General features: G+C 34.3%; 1 protein-coding gene across 2 annotated transcripts in view; it reads left to right on the forward strand.

Annotated features, from left to right (window-relative positions):
• Positions 1-22,177, forward strand: part of Hrs (Hepatocyte growth factor regulated tyrosine kinase substrate) — a 38,276-nt gene that overhangs the window by 12,225 nt on the left and 3,874 nt on the right. For both annotated transcript variants that reach the window (XM_069829171.1, XM_069829172.1), the window contains exons 6-14: positions 1,786-1,910; positions 4,630-4,708; positions 7,754-7,852; positions 9,565-9,645; positions 13,870-14,106; positions 14,822-15,035; positions 18,611-18,795; positions 19,806-19,938; positions 21,613-21,777. In XM_069829171.1, coding sequence (XP_069685272.1) covers positions 1,786-1,910; positions 4,630-4,708; positions 7,754-7,852; positions 9,565-9,645; positions 13,870-14,106; positions 14,822-15,035; positions 18,611-18,795; positions 19,806-19,938; positions 21,613-21,777 — 1,318 coding nt within the window. The remainder of the gene's footprint in view (positions 1-1,785; positions 1,911-4,629; positions 4,709-7,753; positions 7,853-9,564; positions 9,646-13,869; positions 14,107-14,821; positions 15,036-18,610; positions 18,796-19,805; positions 19,939-21,612; positions 21,778-22,177) is intronic.

A 22,177-nucleotide genomic window follows, 5' to 3' on the forward strand; every position in this document is an offset into this window, starting at 1 on the left:
CTCACTCACTCCATTGTTTCATTAAAAGTGCTTGGGCATCCACTACTTTTACCTTTACTCACATTACCAGTTGCCTTAAATTGACGATGACATTGCGGAATGCTTTGGTGACCTGGCTGTGTTCCAGGATATTGTCTCCAGAACAATCGCTGTACAATAACAAAGGAAAATTACTTCTCATATTATAAAACTGCAAATGCTTTCTGCTGCATAGACACCATTTCGAAAATTGTGCTTCTGCTACCATCTGTCTATATGTGCCGAGTTACAACAGTGGAAAAGTAAACTTTCAGATTTTTTCTTTCGATTCATGATTAGCACAAACATATTGCATTCATAGTTTTCGCAAATATTTGATTTAAAACCTGATGAATCCTTTGTAATTGCTCTGTATAAACAAACGCTGTTATCTCTTTATGCTGGACATATTGCAATTTACATTTATTTTGAAAAAGATTAATTTTATACAGAGATTATGGAAGTGTGAGTGAAACTGAATCATTCCCAAATTATTTATAAGAGTACATGTATATACAAATGTATTAAGAATATATGTATAAATGTGTTACCCAAGTCTTTAGCAGGAGAATTAATTTAGTGGATCATGTATTTTCAAAATAATTTGATATTATACAGATATATTCCACATAAATAGATGTCCTCCATATGAAGACGATCAGAGAAATCTGTCATTTAGTGTAAGTAGCTGCCATAGTTATCAATAATTGAGATATTGTGGTATTAATGCATTACCAATAATACATTTACTATATATAAAACTGTTAGGTCGGAGGCTTTCATACTTCTCTGTTGGTGATGTGATCTAGATATTTCATCCATTTTTGAATCTTGCGTACACCACTTTTAACACATGAATATAATTAATTGATATAATTAATTAGATATTTCAATTCATTGAACAAGGATATTTCACCAACTTCAATATATATACTGATAATTATCTTCTTATATTTCTGTTCTGTTTCCCCAAAATACAATAATTAGTGGTATTACAATCAGGTTTAGGTACGTTCAAGAATGGATCAGTCCACATAGTTAACTATTTCTTTGTATAGACATGATTTTAGAGCAGTAATGTTGTAATTTATGCTGAGGGAACTACAGTACTTTGAAAAACATCCCTAAAGCCACTTTGACCATCACAAAGTCACAAAATTTGCAAGATATCAAACTCGTTCATCCCTTCGTTTAGCAGTCATCTGACCGAGCTGTGACTGGTTTAGATTGATGACAGTAAATTTTTTAAGCTAAAAGGTTTTGATAATATCAGGTATTATTTTAGAGATGATATGTACATGTATTATCAGGCAGTACATCTCACTTGACGATTTGTGTCAAAGGAAGAACTTGTATACATCTTAAGTCTGATTAGTGAAATGTTACTGGTCAGTGATGTATGCAGTGGGAGGGGGGAACTGGAACTGGCCACCCTACTCCATTACCTCCTGGCTTAGTTGCCTCATAAGTTATGCTTTATTGGTGTCAGTTATGAGATCCAACCTGTCTTTGGAGAGTTGACTAAATAACTACTTTAAAATATGGCCGTTACAACTTCTGAGCAAGACTTGATCATAATCTAATGAACTGGTGCGAGTGGAGGTTAGTTAGTATATTAGATAAATGAAAGAAGAAACGAAAATGAGCAGAAAGAATGTAAACACTTTGATGAGAATTATTTTGTTTGTTAAAAATATGCATTTTTGTTTTTTGTCTTCAACCATAAATATTCAAACTTATTATTGTAAAAGTTCTTGTTCTTTTCAGCATCATTGTCGAGCTTGCGGCCAAGTTTTCTGCGCTCAGTGTTCTTCTAAGACATCAACATTACCAAAGTTCGGTATTGAGAAAGAGGTGCGAGTTTGTGAAACTTGCTATGAGGCAATAAACAAGTAAGTTATTAATACTTTAGGAATCTGTTGTAATTAAAATTTAAACATTTTCATAGCTTCATCATGGTATTTGACTAGAATAATGACTTGCTAGTTATGAGAAATTAATGAATATATAAATTAGTGTTAACAGTAACAGATATTCCTGTAAATTGTTAGGAAGTACTGTATTTACTTGAATAATAGACACATTTTTTTTTTTCTAATTTGTGGAACAAAAATCCAGGGTATGTATTTTATGCGAGGAAAAAATACAAACATAAACATATCTCTGCTCATGATGGGAAATCGGAATGAACCCGAGAATTATACTTAAAAGGCATAATAGAGCCCATAATGTATTGAACACTAATGTTTATGTTCTGAAAATTGAATTGACATCAATCTGTTGACAGAAGTCTGAGGAATACATTGACAGCCATTTCATAGCCTACAAATTCATGTTTCAGAAGTTGTAGCCATAAATTCGTAGAAGTAAATAAGCATAAGAAAAATGCTCATGCTCGACCACAGGCATCACTTGCTGTAGCAACCACTCCGTGGTTAAAAAGAAACAATCATGATAAATGAATAGCCTATAATCTATCCTGTATGAAAGAAGAAGGCATTAAAGTCAAAATTTGAAAATATAATTCAGCCATGGGTATAATCAACCAAATCTTCAAGCCATATCTAATCTAAGAAGACATCAGAATGAGAGTCTATAAAGCACTTGTTTGATCTGTGCTGGCATATTGCAGCGAAGCATGGACCATTTGCACTATTGACAGGAAAAGGCTAGAGGCTAATGAAATAAGATTCATGAGAAGAACAGTGGAATATACCAGACAGGATAAGAAAAGGAATGTAGATATAGGGGAAGAATGAAAAATTCCATTCCTTTTGGACTACAAACTAGATAATTACAGAAATAAATGGAAAAATAGTGTGCTATGAATGGACATCTAAAAAATTCTGCATCAGATTTGGAATAACCAGCTAAAGGGAAAACAGTTTTTAGGAAGATCTAACAAATGGTGACTTGAGACTGTAATAGGCTATTAAAGGCCTAATACATGTCAGGAGGGTGATAATGATGAAAATTGGGGTGCATAAATTATGCGATGGCTTTAATTATGCTAGTAAATATGGTACTGATTGTGTGATTGTACATTAAGTTTAAGGAAAGCTATTAAGTTTTTATCATCCAGTCTGCTCTCAAAAACGCTGAAAGTTAGAATTTATAAAACAATTATATTTCTGGTTCTTCTGCGTGGTTGTGAAACTTGGACTCTCACTTTGGGAGAGGAACAGAGATTAAAGGTGTTTGAGAATAAATTGCTTAGGATAATATTTGGGGCTAAGAGGGATGTAGTTACAGGAGAATAAAGAAAGTTACACAACGTAGAACTGCATGCCTTTTTGTTCTTCACCTGACATAATTAGGAACATTAAATCCAGACGTTTGAGATGGGCAGGGCATATAGCACGTATGGGCGAATCCAGAAATGCATATAGTGTGTTAGTTGAGAGGCCGGAGGGAATAAGATCTTTGGGGAGGCTGAGACGTAGATGAGAGAATAATATTAAAATGGATTTGAGGGAGGTGGGATATGATGGTAGAGACTGTATTAATCTTGCTGAAGATAGGGACTGATGACAGGCTTATGTAAGGGCGGCAATGAACCTCTGGGTTCTTTAAAAGCCGTAAGTAAGTTAGGTGCATATTTGTTAACATTAATATGAACAAAATTTCTAAATTACACGTATTCACGAGTCTATTTTTGTCAGGATGAATGTAATAACTAAAAAGGTGTGTGTATGTGTGCACGCGCTTGTGGGTGCGCGTGTCTATCACTGCTCAATACCTATACTTGTTTTAATGTTTTAGAAACTTTCGTTACACATCTAGAGTTCATTTACACTTTTTAAACCTGACCAGTACCATTCTTAATGGTAGTGGCAATACTATACCTCTACAATAAGACTATTTCCTTCAGAATTCCTCTTCCACACTACAACTGAGACATGAAATATTTGGTTTATTAGTTGTAAGGGATTATTTTACACCTACCCTTACATAGTAGGTGTTTTTGAATAGTGGAAAAGATGACATATTTCTGTAAAATGCAGAGCAGGGATGGATATATGACATGAGCCCATAAACTTTGACACAGTGGAAGTCTAAACCCATGATTGAAACGAAAAGAAAAACGAGAACTTCCTAAAAGCTGGAAAGTTTTGAAAAAAATATAGAATCCTTTTTCCAAAAGTATTGATCTCTATAGATACTCCCAAGTATCGAGGTTATTGAGCTATTGAAAGTATTTAGGATCCATCGTTGCGAAATATTTTAGATACACACATGCACACACACAGACATTTACTACCATCTTTACTTTCACATAAAACCACAAAGAAGATGCAGTATTTTGGTATATAGACCAGGTTGTGTCTTTATATTTTACTATACTATATATTTATTTTTTTGCTTTCAAAATGTGCTATTATAAAGCTTGAGTTTGATTTAGAGCGTTGAAGTTTGGTACATTTGTAGACCTACTGAACAGCTTTCATTTTGTGATAACTTAAAATAATTACGAAAAATCACTGCTCAAAATTTAGGGGTGTATCACACATACTCACATACATCATGCGCACACACACTCTTACACACATATTACCTAATACTTATTTGTAAAAAATCTAAAATGCAGCACAATTTTTATTCTGTATCTAGGCCGACTACAGCCAATCAAAAACCAGAAGGCGAACTCCCTGCAGAGTATGTCTCAAGTTCTCTTGCACAACAGAGCCAGGTAAGTGCTCCTAGGGTTTTGCTGAGTTTGTAATTTGTAACTTAGTGCCTTGACTTACAAAATATAAGTGGACGAAAATAATGAACTCCAAGTATTGTATTGTAGCTGATTGTCCGTAAAATAATTAATTGATTTCTCATTGCAAGTGTATTTTCTTGCAATTCGTTTGGATCTAACACATGGTCATGAAATTGGATCACCTCCCTGGACTCAATCTGACAAATTCATACCTACAATTTTAGCTGGAACATCCGCACAAGGAGGTTGGGAGGTAGAGGGAGGGAAGAGGAGGAGAGAGAGTGCACACATGTAGGCAAAGGTAGACACAGTCACTCGAAGTTTGGAGTTTTTTTTTACTACCGGTATTTCAAAAGAAAATGTTTTATATATCAACATGTGAAACTCTGTAATTCATTGTCTTTTCTTGTGTGCTAAACTTCGTTTGTTACGTACATATAGAATTTTTTGAGTTACAAGAGTTACGGTTTTGTTGAAAATAAGTGTCCATTAGATGCCATGTATCTGTTACACATTCTTGACCACAGTATAAAAATATTAACATTTGTTCAACAGTAAGTGCAATTAGAGCAGTAGAATATTGATTACATTGTAATCCTTATCATAATCATGATTATTATTATTATTATCATCATCATCATCATCATCATCATGTTCTCTTAAGTGTAAAAAACTGAATTACTTAGTTCTTAGGTTCACTTGAGGAAATGATGATGCTGAAAAACTGTTTAATTATCCATATTTGTTGTATTTCATTTGGTAGCACACTTAATACAGACAGAACTATTAACCTCTTATATACTTATTTAAACCTGCATCAAATGGTTTGCAAACGAAGATATTTTAGCATTTAAATATTCATTTCATATTTTCATATTTTGCCAAAATAAATGTCGTTTTTTAGCAAAATTTTCTTCATATTGTGCCAGTCTCTAATGATCAAATTTTCGTCAAATTCAGTGCTTCATAAGAATTTTCAAGACTTGCCAATACTTTACAAGTTTTATTGTCAAATCACTTACAATACTTAAAAAGTGTTTTATTTTGTTAAAACTAAATAAGTACGGTAAATAATATGATTGATCATAGACTTGACAGTTCTTTAAAGGAACTGACCAGTGGGATTCGAAAATGTTCTGGCACCAAGAACCACAAAAATCATGGTGTCCTGGCCTAGAAAAGATGTTTGCAAGTTAATTCAATTATATGAAAAGTACTGATACATAATATAATATATTTTGTTTAATGATCTAACCTATATTCTATGCAAATACTAATCGTAAATATTTGTTTTAAAACAATATGCAATCATAATATTCTTTTTGGGATAACATACAGTTAAGTAATACAAATATTTATTTATTTTATTTTGATGTACCGAAGTACATATGATATTTCCATGCAGATATTCTGCGTCATCATACGATGAAAGAGTAATGGAATGGAGCACATGTGTGGACTTCGGTCCTGCGTTCATAGACATCTATGACGTAGTGCAGAGGGCGGCCACTAGAGGGAACCCAAGAGTTGGAGCTTAATCTGAGACGATTCTAACCGGCGTCGGAGTTGTATCCCGTGTGGCTTAGTGGATAAAGCATCAGCACGTAGAGCTGAAAACCCGGGTTCAAATCCCGGCGCCGGAGAGAATTTTTCTGTTCCATTACTCTTTCATCGTATGATGACGCAGAATATCTGCATGGAAATATCATATGTACTTCGGTACATCAAAATAAATATATATGATATGCGTAAATCACTTCGTGATTTAAGACGGCGCTTATTCCGTCGGATCCCGGCCAACTAGTCACTCATATCGAGTGCACCTCAGCACATGTGTGGACTTCGGTCCTGCGTTCATAGACATCTATGACGTAGTGCAGAGGGCGGCCACTAGAGGGAACCCAAGAGTTGGAGCTTAATCTGAGACGATTCTAACCGGCGTCGGAGTTGTATCCGGTGTGGCTTAGTGGATAAAGCATCAGCACGTAGAGCTGAAAACCCGGGTTCAAATCCCGGCGCCGGAGAGAATTTTTCTCCGTTCCATTACTCTTTCATCGTATGATGACGCAGAATATCTGCATGGAAATATCATATGTACTTCGGTACATCAAAATAAAAAAAAAATAAAAAATAAATATATATGATATGCATAAATCACTTCGTGATTTAAGACGGCGCTTATTCCGTCGGATCCTGGCCAACTAGTCACTCATATCGAGTGCACCTCAGCACATGTGTGGACTCCGGTCCTGCGTTCATAGACATCTATGACGTAGTGCAGAGGGCGGCCACTAGAGGGAACCCAAGAGTTGGAGCTTAATCTGAGACGATTCTAACCGACGTCGGAGTTGTATCAGGTGTGGCTTAGTGGATAAAGCATCAGCACGTAGAGCTGAAAACCCGGGTTCAAATCCCGGCGCCGGAGAGAATTTTTCTCCGTTCCATTACTCTTTCATCGTAATACAAATATTGTTTTGTGCAGCCTAGTTATTCTCCATAGGATTTACATATTGTAATATTTGGTAAGTAGGCCTTCCCAGGTCACATGTTTTAAAATCTTGTCAAATCTCTAGCAATTTGTAATAGTCTTTGACAAATCTTTTTCAGTATTGATCAATCTTTGATAAGTTTTCTTGTAAAGTATTGAATTGGAAGACAAATTTGATCGTATACAAGCAGCTTTAGAAAAACAAAAACAACGAAGGAACTGGTCAGCTTTATGCAGAGGCAAAACAGCCAATAGCAAGAACTCGAGTGAGAAAGTAAGATTTCTTGACTATGACTATCCTTCTTTCCTGCGTACTGTGCCACAATATTCTTCATTCTGCACTGCTCTTGTTCTCTTACTCCGTATCAATTGAGTGTCAGGTCTGAAAAACACATCTGTACCATAATCATTGGATGTAATGCATTGAAATGGAGATATTTGTATTGTATAGTGCAATTAGAGTAATAAGTGCTCTGAACTAAGATACTGGTACTTGATTGGCTATTATGTACATTGTTAACTTGTCTTTGTTATTGAAGAGTCCCCCACGGAAATCAGAAGATGAACTCAGAGAAGAGGAAGAATTGCAGTTGGCATTGGCACTCTCCAAATCAGAGGCAGAGCACAAAGAGAAAGAGGTATGATAATAATGCAGTAGTTGTTATAAGGTTACTGAAATTCACTATTTTATTACTCTTCTGCACAGCTTAAATTATACAGTCTTAACATGCATAATCTACGAGGCAGATCATAATTATTAGTGTAATTGTTTTGTATTTTTTCATAGAAGGTATTAAAATCCGCAAGACTAGAATACTTTCTGACATCAATCAGAGCTAGTGTTGGAGAAGTGGTGTGACATCAATATTAGCACACTTAGAACCAGTGGCGGCTCCTGCATATTTCGTAAGAGGAGGAAAGAAGTTCACAGTACAAAATGACACCTTCTTGAATGAAACATGCTATAAATTAGCCTACATGTATAAATGTAAGACCAGGTAGTGTTGGGGTTGGCCTTCCTTTTTGTATAGCAATAATCTGTTCTTGTAAACTGAGTTTCCTAAATTGTCCAAAATATAATATATGTTTTCACTTCCATATTGTTGAATAATTGCACAAATTAGCAATTACAAGGAAATTCACAACCTTGCAGCATTTTTCGTGCACATGTGTTGGAAGATACTAGCTACTAACAGGTAACCGGAACTGTTTTATGGAAGTGGAAATGGGAAATAATCTCTTAGGAAAGCGGAAACACTGCACCCACCCACGTGGTCTGTGTTGCCACATGTACATTTTACAAGTTCAGTATCACATGCTTTTGAAGAATGTCAGTTCTTGTAAAGTCATACTACCATTATTGTTCAAATACAGCTTGAGCATTGAATATTTAAGTGAGCTGTGGCCGGATCTCCTCCCTATCTGTTCATTTACTTGTTTTAAAACTCTGCTTCTTTCTCTGGCCGCTAGTGCGCTGTTGTCTGTGTGTTTAACTGCAGTAAAGGAGGAAAGGATTGACTTTCCCCCTCACAAACAATCTCGCATCCTTCTCACAGTTTTTGCGCACATCGTTTAAAACTTGATCAACAGAGGTTTTTTGATAGTTGGAAATTTAAAAATTATCGAATCTTTCTCGAATTTCAAGGCACATATTTTATTTGGTATTTACTTTCAAAAGAAGAAAAATGTGAGGAGGACGTTCCTCTCTTCCCTCCCCCGAGGAACCGCCACTGCTTAGGACTGTATTTTACATTCGTTTAGTTGACATATTACTCTTAAACAGAAATTAATATACATATGAGTTAAAAATCTTGAAGTCTCATTATTGTTTTTGATACGGAGTTAAATACTCTTTCACTAATGTCTGCTTCAGTACACTCTGTTTTAACAGATTTGTATTCAAAAAGACTACGACTTTCATTAACTTTAATAACACTATTTCTCATTGGAAATTATTTAGAAATACAGAAAGTCATGTATGTGTGTTTGAAAATGTATTTGACACCATTTACATTATTACGTATATACAAATTTATACATGCAAACTTCAATTATGCCCAAATACCTGTCATTGGGAGAGGTGAATATTAATTACACATCAAGAATCCTCTCTGTTGTGTTTGCAGTGCTACTTGAATTATGAACTGAAGTAAATGTTGCTTGCCGTTACATTTAAGTATCACAATCTGCAATCTCTTGTACTTTATATAGATGTGAAAGTTAAACATAATAGTTTAAAAATATTTGAGTCACCTCAAATTTATTGCAGTGAATTTTAAGTATACGACATGTATACTGACAGTGTAAAATCATAGTTTTTTTTTTTTTTGCTTTGTATCATTTAAAACAGAAAAAACGGACAACATCAGCCATGATGTCTGGTCCTAATGCTTCAAACCGTGCCAAGCAGTACTCTCCTCCACCTGCAGTAGTAAGTATCTGTTTCTATGTTAGTCTTGTTATTTTCATGGTTATATGTTTTTGTTAAATTTGAATGGGTTGTTTCCCACACGAGTTTTCATGTTTAAAATTTTCCCATAAATATACAAGTTGTTCCTGAAGTTGACATTTAAATTCTCGTTTTCAAAATATAAATTTGTAATATTTTTAATCTTCTCAAGTTTAAAAGTATGTATCCAATGCCAATCCACTTCACTTTACGTGGTTCGAGTTAGTTTAAATGTAATGTTTTGTATTTTACAACGTACAGTATATTATGTAACAAAATTAATTTTTGGGAAATAATGTATGTACATCTTCATTTTAAGGAATTTAACCGAGAGTGACATGATTTGAATATAGTGATAATAGCATTTCAGACGAATTTTTCAATAATCTCCAATAAAAGGTCTATATCCATTTATTCATTTTATTTTTTTTTTAAGTAGGTTATTTTACGATGTTGTATCAACATCTTAGGTTATTTAGTGTCTGAATGAGATGAAGGTGATAATGCCAGTGAAATGAGTTCGGGGTCCAGCAACGAAAGTTTGCTCAAATTGGGTTGAGGGAAAACCCCAGGAAAAACCTCAACCCGGTACTTGTCCCGACTGGGATTTGAACCCGGACCACCTGGTTTCGCGGCCAGATGCACTAATCATTACTCCACAGGTGTGGACTTATTCATTTTATAAATTAGCAGAACAGAGTACATCTGCCCTTCTTAATGAGATGAGTCATCATTATTGATCAGTTGATGTTCTGCCTTTTGGACAATATATGGAGAGTTGATAATTTCTCATGCCCTTTTCTTTATTTCCCTTTTTTTTATTATTCATTACTTATTGTTTACATAAGTATATTTTTTTAGAGTATACTGAGTCTGTATGGGAGGCAGTTTGTAAATAATTAATTATTCTATTTCTTTTTTTGTTCTCTCATTTTGCGTAACTTGCTGTATACTTACTGTAGTAATTTCTGCTGTTGTTGGGATCAAGTTTCGTCTCTTTTTAGTTGTCCAGACTTTACGTCCATTTGTCAGATTAGCTCTTACAAAGATTTTGTAGAGTTTTTAGTCTTATATATAAAACATTGTATTTATAAGTAAACATTTTTTTGTAGAAACTTCCTTTTCCCACAAGTAATGATACTATGTTTTATTTTCATTGGTATTTAAATGTAAATGGAACAAATTGGTAAAGTTTTTCAGTGGATCGAAGCAGTTTCTCATATGCATCTTATTGTTTTTCTTTGTGAATATTATTTGTATTTGTTAGATGCTCTGTTTAAAAGGAGCCACTGAATTGTTTGTAGTTTGTACATTTTGTGTCACAACTTATTTATCAAGTTTAGTAGCTTAAAATAGATATGAATTAAAGTGCATATACCCCCATTTAATTATTATTAGAAAGAAATGGATTTTAATTTTTCCATCACTATAGATGATGACGTGGTTATTGATGTGCATATCCAGAGAGAGAATTGAGGAGTGCTGGATGGTGTATTGGCAGATTAGAAAATTGATTCAGCAATGAGGTTTATGCTGTCATTGGATGTTTGTGCTTAAAAGGCAGTACCATCTCAGGAAAAATTCATAGACATTTATTGGAAGTTCAAAGGTTGGTTGTTACGAGTGTTCAAAGCATATCGAATATGTTAAATATGGGAAAGAATGAATTTAATTTTAAAAATGTGACTGTGACTGACCATAATTAACCACAACAGATGATAATGCAGTCTTGGTTGCTGATTGAGAAAATGTGTACATTTGCAGTACCCATCACATAATTCGACATCCTTCAGATTACAAGGCATCTTATCAATGGGTGCCACATGAACTATCAGATGGCAATAAAGGTTTGCATACGATACTAAGTCTGGTATATTTGATTTGATACATTACCAGTGAGAAAGAATAGTGTTTTTTTAACCAAATTGTTACTAGAGCATACCCAAATCCAGAGTGCCCATTATGGAATGAAAACAAAGAAAAACTTCAAGATTCTGAAGTTGGGTGGGAGGATGATGTTAACATTGTTTTGCGATAAACGATTACTGAGCAGTACTGTGTGCTAAAGAGTTTGAGGGAGGCATTTCAAGGAAAATGCTCAGTTCTGCTATCACATGAATAATCTTCCATCATGAGTTTATGGGAATGCACGACCACATACTATGAACACAATATGGCTAGAGAACTCTTTAGCATCTTTCCTACAGTTATACTGAGTGATTTGATTTTTTTTTTCCATTAAAGAATTTGCTGAAAGGGAAAAGATTCTACGGATGGGACAAGTGTCTGAACAGAAATTGTGGTCACGTGCTTAGAAAAACGTGATTTTTAGTAAGTAGTTTTCGTTTACTTACTTGATTAAGAAAGTTTTGATAATAATAGTTGTAATTTATTTTCTTTAGTTGTCGAGCTCAATTTAAAGTGAAGAAGAAATGAGAATCATTGTGTATTGCATTAGTAACATATAAAATAGGAAACTATAAATTACGTATCTTCTGAAGAGGTTAAATGTTGTCCCTGGCAGGCACAAATGAATACTTTTTCAACAGGAGACACCAAATTCTCCAGGGGGGACAATTCCCGTCATCCCCCCTCCCCATCAATTTGCACCCTGCCTATTATAAAAATTTGTGTACCAGTACATCAGTGCAGCTTAAATCTCGTTTTATATTTAAATAACCGGAACTATGGACCAGAAATTCATGAGATACGGTACATAAATACATGGCTGCAGAATTTAAATCCATTTTCATAAGAGAATTCATTAATATCCTAAGTTAGGATTAATATTTTGTGGTTAGTGGCTCTCAAAATTTATACCTGCTGACCTATTCTACTAGAGCTTGGTGAAGAGAATTGTATAACAATACATACCATACAGTAATATCTTTGTACCAATATAATATTCAGATCTTTATAATGTGTGAATATGATCATTTATTATTTCATTATTGAATTATTTATTTGAAAAAAAATGCAAGGTTTATGTTTTTTTCATGACTACTATAACAGCTAGTTTTTGAATGGGTAGTATAACCAGTCTTTTTTTGCATATCACCCATCACTTCCTGTCTGTGTGTATTAGTCACTTTGCCTTGAAGTGGTTACTCTTGTACTCTTACTACCTGGAGAGAGATAATACAGGTTATTTATGTTGAATCATTTATATTTCTTACCACAAATTTTTATAAACATAATGTTTGTCTCATTACTAATTTATGTTTAGTTTTAATTATATTGTATCCAGAACATTATGCTTTCAAAAAAGTAAGGTTATGTTTAATGAAATTAACAAATATAAATGTTTATATATAATTAAACATCTCACTATTTTGGAGGTGGTAAAGATATTTAAATTAATTCAATTATACTAAGGTAAAATTAAGTACTGAAACAATAAAATTTAAATGCAAACTTCTAAGAGTTAACTGCTTTAAATAGTGTGTAAGCCCATATGCTGGAGAGAAGCTATAGTTACAATATATTATGCAGAAGTAATCAACAATGCTTAGATTCTAAACTGTAGCGAGTTTACATCTGTAGGGCATTCCGTCTACCAAATAAGAATATGAATACATATTTATAGAACAATAAAAATTATAGATAACCGATTTTTAAATGGAAACTTAAACACGTGTGTTCTTCATTCCCTATTCATCATGTTTGAGAATTACATATTGGACTAAGTTGAGTCTCTGTGCTCATCTCTTTTCTCGTTACTTGACTTTGCCTGTGAATTATATATATTTATTGATACATAATTCATCCATTAGTTTTGTAATAATTCCTGAACACTATTTAGAATTAACTTTATGAAGAATAAACTGGCAGTTAAACTTAACACAAATCTAAATACAGCTGCTTATTCCGTAACACAACATACGAAGATTAAGGTATTTCCACCTTCAGTAACATAAAAGTATTGAATGTGAGATCGAAATTTATATGAATGAAAGTGTAGGCCTATTATCCTTTGTGTTTTCAACTTAAAGGAAGCAGCCTAAATTTGATTCCGAGACAGAAGATTGAATTGCTCTTTTCCAGTTAAGTTAGTTAAGTTATTGCATACATTTACCAATTTGACTGGTCATTCTCATGTTTCATGTTTTTTTTTTTAATAAGTTAAGAACATGGTGTACCCCAAACTATCATTTGCCAATAATAAGTTATTATGTAGCCATTTTTGAGTTAATTGTTTAATTGCAGGACAGTGCTGGTGGCAGTCCTAGTCAACAACAAGCTTTGCTTGACGATGATGTTGACCCAGAGCTTGCGCGTTATTTGAATCGTACTTACTGGGAACAGCGGCAAAGTGAAGAAACACAACAGCATGAGAAACAGCAGCAGCATCAAACTGCAGAGAGAGATGGAAGTAGGGTGGGCAGTCCATTAAGTCAACAACCGTCTGCACCAATGTCATCTTCCACTACGTCTAATAAAGTTGTAAGTGGGAATATGTGTTTTTTCCTTACATTTACATGTATGTACCTTAGGTATATCACTTAGAGAAATGCTTGGAAAATAGCCCCTTTTTTTTAATTCTTATCTTCCTTTTTTTAAGAAATACTAATTAACTTATACGTTTTTTTAAATTGATTTATAAGTTCATCTGTAAATAGCAAACATAATTACATAGGTTATTTCTTTACAATTGCTGTACCAAAGAAAGGTAGTATGTATTTACATGCTTGGCTTTTAATCAAATCATATGTACTGTGCCAAAAGACAAATTGAACAGACACGCCAATTTCGCACCAGAACAAGGGTTGAAAGTTGGTGTGAAAGTTGTGGCCAGTGTAGAGGTGGGATCGCATGTCTTGCATGTAATTTTTTTGTAGGTACATAGAAAGTGAGTTTTCGTAAAGTTGAGTATCAGTAACAGGTTAGGTTTGGTTAGTGTTTTTTGGTATGCCTTGCATATGCATTTTAGTCGGTACCTAGGTGAGTATGGGTAGATATCAGTCTTCCTTACATAGTATAAAGTGAACTTTAGACACAACGAGTGTTACATGATTGTGTATACATATGCATGTTGTGTGTTTCTATTGCACAACAAATATCCTTGTATTAAAAGATTGATAGCAATTTATGTAACATGCCTATGATCATTATTTGTAGTGGTTCCTTGATATAAGAAACTGAATAATTTTCTCAACAGCAACGTCAAGAGAATGGAGAGACAGATTCAGAAATGGAAGAATTTGTGGCTACTTTGAAGACACAAGTGGAGATTCTTGTTAATCGAATGAAGTCAGACTCTAGTAGGGGGCGAAGCATTGCAAATGATAGTTCTGTCCAAACATTATTCATGAATATCACAGCAATGCATTCTCGGCTTTTGAAACATATTCAACAGCAGGATGATAGCAGAGGTAAGCATTAAATCTCTTCATGATAGTAACAGTGACAGGATTGATATTGGTAATGATTGTGATGTGATCTGTAGCATCAAACATTCTCTTTTATGATATATGCCACCTTGATACTTGTAATTACTGCATGTGATTTTATTGAGTGGCGCAGAAATTGCTTGGCATTGAGGGTTACTTTAAGATGGTATCACCAAGGAATGATAATTTTGTCATGATAGGTTTTCTGTATTGTCTCAAGGATAGTCAGCTGATTATTTTTCATTGTTTTTAACCCATTTCAAACTAGCTTTTCATACAAGTGAATGCAGTTTTGTGGAGTCAAGTGAATTTGCTCTAACCAATACCGGTACAATATAACAAAGATGAAACACAATGATACACCATAATGAGTCATGATAACCAAATACGTGAAAGTATTGTTATTTTACATATCTCATCACCATTATCCCTGAAGTTCTGTTTGTCTCTCAGAAAATATAGTTATATTTAAATTATAATTTAAAGCAGGAAATTTCGTAAACTTTTGGATTATCTTGTATGTGGATGCTAATTTTTACTGTATATAATGTCATCCCATTTGGGCATAATAGTAAATTTCTCTTTCTTTTTCTTCATGTACTGGTACAATTTCAGTTGCAGATGGGCACAATCGTAAATATTTCTTTCTTTTACATTTGTTGACTTTCTTCTGATGTCTGAATCTGAGTATTAATATATTGACATCTCACTCCTCTTGGTGTCACAAATACCTGTTAAGAAGCCTCACTTAGATTCTTTATAAATCTAGTGGAGAATCTCGTCCTGAATACTAAGTCAGAATTCTACTACATTCCTTTTTGAATGGGAAGTAGTTTTCATAAAAGCCAGTAAAACCTCTCGTTCTCCCACTCCCCTTCCTGCACATTACCTTAGTGTGGAACTGTTATGACAATTATTTCCTAAGATACACTTACTTTTTAAAATAAGTTAATTATCTGCTATCTTAATCCATTGAAACTGTTGGGAACTCGTCATCAGTTTCATACCGGTATGTTTCTGTAACTAGTACATATGAGGTGAAGGGAAGTAGGACTAGAAAATTTCTAAATTTGTTACAGTCCTCATCCTGTGGTTTTTCAGCATGTTGTGCACAGGATTGTTTCACATTATCTGTTTCTTGGTTTACGCTGAAATATGCGTTTGCACTCAGGTATATCTGAAGCCTTAACTTCGCAGAATTCTACAGTGGACGAATTAGCCTTAGTATGAAATTTCGGTTTCCATGCTAGGATAATTTTTAGAGAGTTGGAAATTCACTTTATTGGTAAGTGAAAACCAGATCTCCATTAATTTTATTGTCCTTCTCAAAGAAATTTAAGTTTGTAGTCTTCTTAGGGGTCAAGTATGTGTTCTAGGTGAAATAGATATCGCAGGTCTACTATCCAAAGACAAGCTTATGTCTGTTTCTCATTTATATAAACACTGTAAAGGACCTTGGCCCTCCATGGGCTTTTGCACAACAGAAACTATCTTTCATGCCAGTCTTCGCATTATTTGGCTTTTGTAGCTACTGGTAGCACTTACTTACTGGCTTTTAAGGAACCCGGAGGTTCATTGCCGCCCTCACATAAGCCCGCCATTGGTCCCTATCCTGAGCAAGATTAATCCAGTCTCTACCATCATATCCCACCTCCCTCAAATCCATTTTAATATTATCCTCCCATCTACGTCTCGGCCTCCCCAAAGGTCTTTTCCCCTCTGGCCTCCCAACTAACACTCTATATGCATTTCTGGATTCGCCCATACGTGCTACATGCCCTGCCCATCTCAAACGTCTGGATTTTATGTTCCTAATTATGTCAGGTGAAGGATGCAATGCGTGCAGCTCTGCATTGTGTAACTTTCTCCATTCTCCTGTAACTTCATCCCTCTGAGCCCCAAATATTTTCCTAAGAACCTTATTCTCAAAAACCCTAAATCTCTGTTCCTCTCTCAAAGTGAGAGTCCAAGTTTCACAGCCATACAGAACAACCGGTAATATAACTGTTTTATAAATTCTAACTTTCAGATTTTTTGACAGCAGACTAGATGACATAAGCTTCTCAACCGAATAATGACAGGCATTTCCCATATTTATTCTGCGTTTAATTTTCTCCCGAGTGTCATTTACATTTGACTGGTAGCACTATCATGATTATTTGTGCTAGATTTATTTAGACACGGTTGAAAATTGACACAAAATAATTCTAATACTTTTATCACTTATTGTTAGCTTACTAAGACACATACCAACTTACTAATAGTTATAAAGAAATGCTTATGAGTTCAGTGCTTTATCAACGTGTTTGTATTAATACAAGAAGTGTTGTAATAATGGTATAGCTAGTTGCATGAGTTTGAACAATGAAAATAATGGATGCCATAAAATGTGGTCTGGGTGTACGTACATGCTTTGAATTCTGCTCTCTCTTTGTCTTACAAGGTAATTCAAATGAAATATAAATATTCTACCCTGTACCAGGGACATTAAATAATATCAGGACCCCTTTCTAGCATAACACGCATTCACAGTGGAAATACACGTGACCACAAAGCAAGCTCCTGATTGGACAGTATTCAAAGGCTTGTCAAGGACAAACAATTTCCTACTTGAAAGATACAACAAATTCCACAATTTGGGACATCTGGCCGAAATCTACGGCTGAGCACTAGGATCCAGAATACAAAGCAGAGGTTAAATGAAAAATACAATATGATTGCAGAGAGAATACGGAACAATACATGTGACTATGTGACATATTTACACAGAACAGTAAATAGGAATCTCGTGAAGTACACTGTATTTTTCTTATGTGATTAATATAATGCAGTTAATACTAGTTGAAAAATTCTGTGTTATATCAAGCTTTCACACTAATATTATTGCAGACTGTAGGAAATCTACAATATTAACAATTGAAGAGTCCACTGCAAGAATGATGGATGTCACTTTTTTGTCGAAAATGAACCAAGACAGTCAATGCATAGCTTAAGACATATAGAATGTATGTAGAGAGTTACATGACATTAACACTGATAGTCATTGTCCAGTAATGATCGGAAAATCACAGTTAAGCTTTGAGCACTAAGCATTTCAAACTTTCAATCACTTCTCCTGCAAAATGTATTCCAAATGACATCCATCATTCTTGCAGTGGACTCTTCAATTCATTTGAGTCAGTAAATTATTTGATAATGTTGAAAGTGATTTCTTTATGTTATACAACAAATATCGTCCTTTCATACCGGCGACTCTGTTATAGAGTACTGTCCATAGCTTCTGATCAGTCAGCAGTGCTTATGGGTGGGAAGAAACATTACAAATGTAATCTTCATCTTACGATGTTGGACGACGTATATACGTCCGTTGATGTGACATATTAATGAATTTAAATACTTTATAGTCACAATCATGCCATGGTATGAAAGAAAAATTTCACAACCTCGAGCGGGATTCGAACCTGCGACTTCCTGTACTCCTCTTAAAAATAAGTTATGTTAACACAGTAATGTAATATTTTTCCTGATGTAGAACTTTATGTGGATTTTTTTTTCAGTCTATTATGAAGGACTCCAAGACAAATTGGCACAAGTGAAGGATGCACGTGCAGCTTTAGATGCACTCCGGGAAGAACATCGTGAGAAACTGCGCCGTCAGGCAGAGGAGGCAGAAAGAATTAGACAAATGCAGATGGCACATAAATTGGAGATCATGCGCAAGAAAAAACAGGAATATTTGCAGGTAAGAATTACAGTTAAAAAACCTTGCCATATTATTATTATTATTATTATTATTATTATTATCATCATCATCATCATAATCATAATCATGATTGTCATTACCATTACCATTCAGATGTTAACATTAGCACGTCACTCTGCGAGGTTCCGAAGCAGGCCTCTAGATCATATAAAAATGGCTGAAAATTGTACACATTTGTGTTTAATAAAGACTATTATTACTCTTCCATTGGTAAATTGCTACTGTAGCACATGTTAGGAGAGTGAAGATGAAGAGTAAATTGTGGGTATAATGCCACTAAGGATAGTGTCGGTGATAGATTTTACTTAGTGTTACTTAGTGTAAATTCTATATTTTCTATAAAACTATTCATATTAAGATGCTAGGAGCTGAAATACCTAAAAAGAATGTCGTGAGATTAACTTCTGATACAGATTGCGTGAGTATTTGTAGGGGTAGGGGGAAGGGTTCTGCATTTGTTTCCTTCAGGAAGATAATTTGCAACTACTGTTAAAATAATTCGACGAAAGGTTTCATTACAAATACTGTACATGAAAACTGGGTTGATCTTTTGTGCAAACTTTTATATAAACTTTGAAAAATGTGTGAACAGCTCTTGCACCACATAAAAGCTGGGGAAGTCTGGAGCTTCTAGAGGCTCAGTTTCCTGATTCGCACACCCCATAACAGTTCACAAATTTTATATCTTGTATATCTAGCTGTACTGTATGATACTAAGGTAAATTAACAGTAGGTATTTCAAATATAATACAAATTGAATATTATGTACACCTTCATTAAAGTTAAAAGAAAATACTTTTTGGCTTTCTTTCGTTATGTAATCTTGCGATTTTTACTGGAACTTCTTATGAGTCTGTATGAACATAAACTAATTTTTGTTGGTACTCTTTTATTTGTGGCATCATTATGTAATTTAATATTGAATATTTTATTTATATAGGCATTGTATTATGTTGTTAGTTACTAACTTTATGAGAGCATTGTTGCAGTACCAGCGTCAGCTTGCACTTCAGCGAATACAAGAGCAGGAAAGAGAGATGCAGATGAGGCAGGAACAGCAGAAACAGCAGTATCTGATGGGTTCTTCCATACCCTATAATATGCAGCCACCGTACATACCAGGTGAAGCAAATAAATCAGTACGAATATTGAAATGGGTTTAATCAACATTGCTTGTTGTAACTCAAAAAATTTGAAAATTTGTGACGCTTACAAAGAAATATAGGTCTTTCATTTTGTAGATGCTTTACAAGGCTAATATATATTATTTATTAATTTGTAAATACTAATAGTATGTTACTGTAATATGTAAGATCATTTCCTGCGTTTTGAATTCAGCACTTGTCTTATCAAATGCACACTGCAAGATTACACATAAGAAAAAGATTTTCAGAGTCAGAGAAACAGAGAATATGTATTGCAATTAAATTCATGAAGTTTATGTTTTTCATCAGTTCCCCCCCCCCCCTCCCTGTAGCAGTCATACACTAACACATATGCATAGGTACACTAACAATAATTTTATCCTACAACACTTGGTAATATCGTGTTAGAATTATTATATGTTTGATAGAAAATTAGAAATACAGTGAACAATTCATCAAGATGTGCTATTTATGAGGTAGCTCATAGATGTTGCTAGTGCTGAGAAACATACATCACTTAGTTTGTCAGAGACTATCCTGAGTGCACCAAGCATTGGATCTACATTACACTCGGAATGAATGAATGATGATGATGATGATGATGATGATGATGATGATGGTGGTGGTGGAGAATTTTTGGTATGTCATAGGGGAACTGGAGTACCTTTGTGTTGCCTGAACCACAGGCTTGATCAACACAAGTTATAAATTCAGGGTGGATCGACCAGGATTTGAACCTGGGCCCCTTGGCTTATAAGTCTAGCTAGCACTGAGTCACTATGGGGTTTGGTAATAAATACAGTTGCTAATAACTATGCTGGAAAACTTCATTAAATATTTAATACATTCTACATTTCATTATATTATTTTGCCATTTATTGAGGTCATAAAATACACTTCCGTAACTCAAAACTGGAAAGATCTGAATACATAATATTATTAAATGTTCTATTAAGCTACATATACCTTGTCTCCAGAATTGCATTTTATTCCTATGCTTCACTCCTGATCACATATATAACAGATTGTGGCCAACCCCATGTTAAAACTGGTAACTTAGGGAAGAGAACAATCACCAGGATCGCCACTGTCGATTGGTTACAACCGCTAGGTGGAAGTAAAGTTGCTCCATGCAGTTCAAATGAGAGTTTTAACATGACTTCTTTAGCAGTCACTAGATGGCAGCATAGTGAAATTGATAAAAGTTGTCTTCAAAGCCCATAAGGCTGATCAATCTGTTATATGTGATACGGGCTTCACTTACTTGAACAACTTCATAATACTGCTTATGTTATATAATTGAAGAGTTGAGAATTATAAGGGTACTAACTGTAATTTTGTCGAAACTGAGATATGTGTCTTTTCTTATGTAATTTTCCGTCTAGAATGTGATCCTCCCTTTTGTTTTCAGTTAAAACATTTGCTAAGACTTTGCTTAGAGAGAATATCATACATATATATAAAAAAAAATTGAATAATGTTCAAAATTTGCAAGCTTCCTTTTTCTTGTGGTGTAAAATGTAAAAATAACACTTAGTACTCGTATAATTCTCAACTCTTCAATTGTTAATATTAAATGTATAAAATTGAAAGATACAAAAGAAAAGAAAAGATGGCATTGTATGGAATATTTCTCTTTCAAATGTTCAAGGTCATGGACAAGGATTTGGACCTGCTAGTACAGATGGCTCACCTGTACACGGAAGTCAATACACAACAGTGCCAGGGCCTAGTACCTTCTCGTCCTTACCTCCTGTAACTACCACATCTGGAATTCCAGCATATAGAGACTATCCTGGTCTCTATCCTGTACCCAGTAAGTGTTTAATTTTTTATTTAATGTAGGCATCATGTGTTATGTAAGTAATATTCTGAAGATACGAAAGATGGTATGTTTTATAATGATAGTAACTTGATATGATGTTAATTTTGCGAAACAAGGTATTATAGAATTTTATGAAAGTGGCACCCATAACATCGTCTATACTGTCTTAGAATTTATAACACCTAAGTTAATTCTAATTCTACCAAAGACTTGAAACTTATGAGTACCATATAATATTTCATTACTGATGTATTAAAATTTGTACTAGGTTTATTCGAAAATTCATTGGCATGAATGGAACAAATGGAACATGTATTTAACAACGAATTAAAATGATTTTCCGGAAAGAAGTTCATTATTTTCGATCACAGTCTGCCATCTTTCTGTCAGT

The sequence above is a fragment of the Periplaneta americana genome, chromosome 6, assembly GCF_040183065.1.
Source record: "Periplaneta americana isolate PAMFEO1 chromosome 6, P.americana_PAMFEO1_priV1, whole genome shotgun sequence".
In the NCBI taxonomy this organism is placed as follows: Eukaryota; Metazoa; Arthropoda; class Insecta; order Blattodea; family Blattidae; genus Periplaneta; species Periplaneta americana.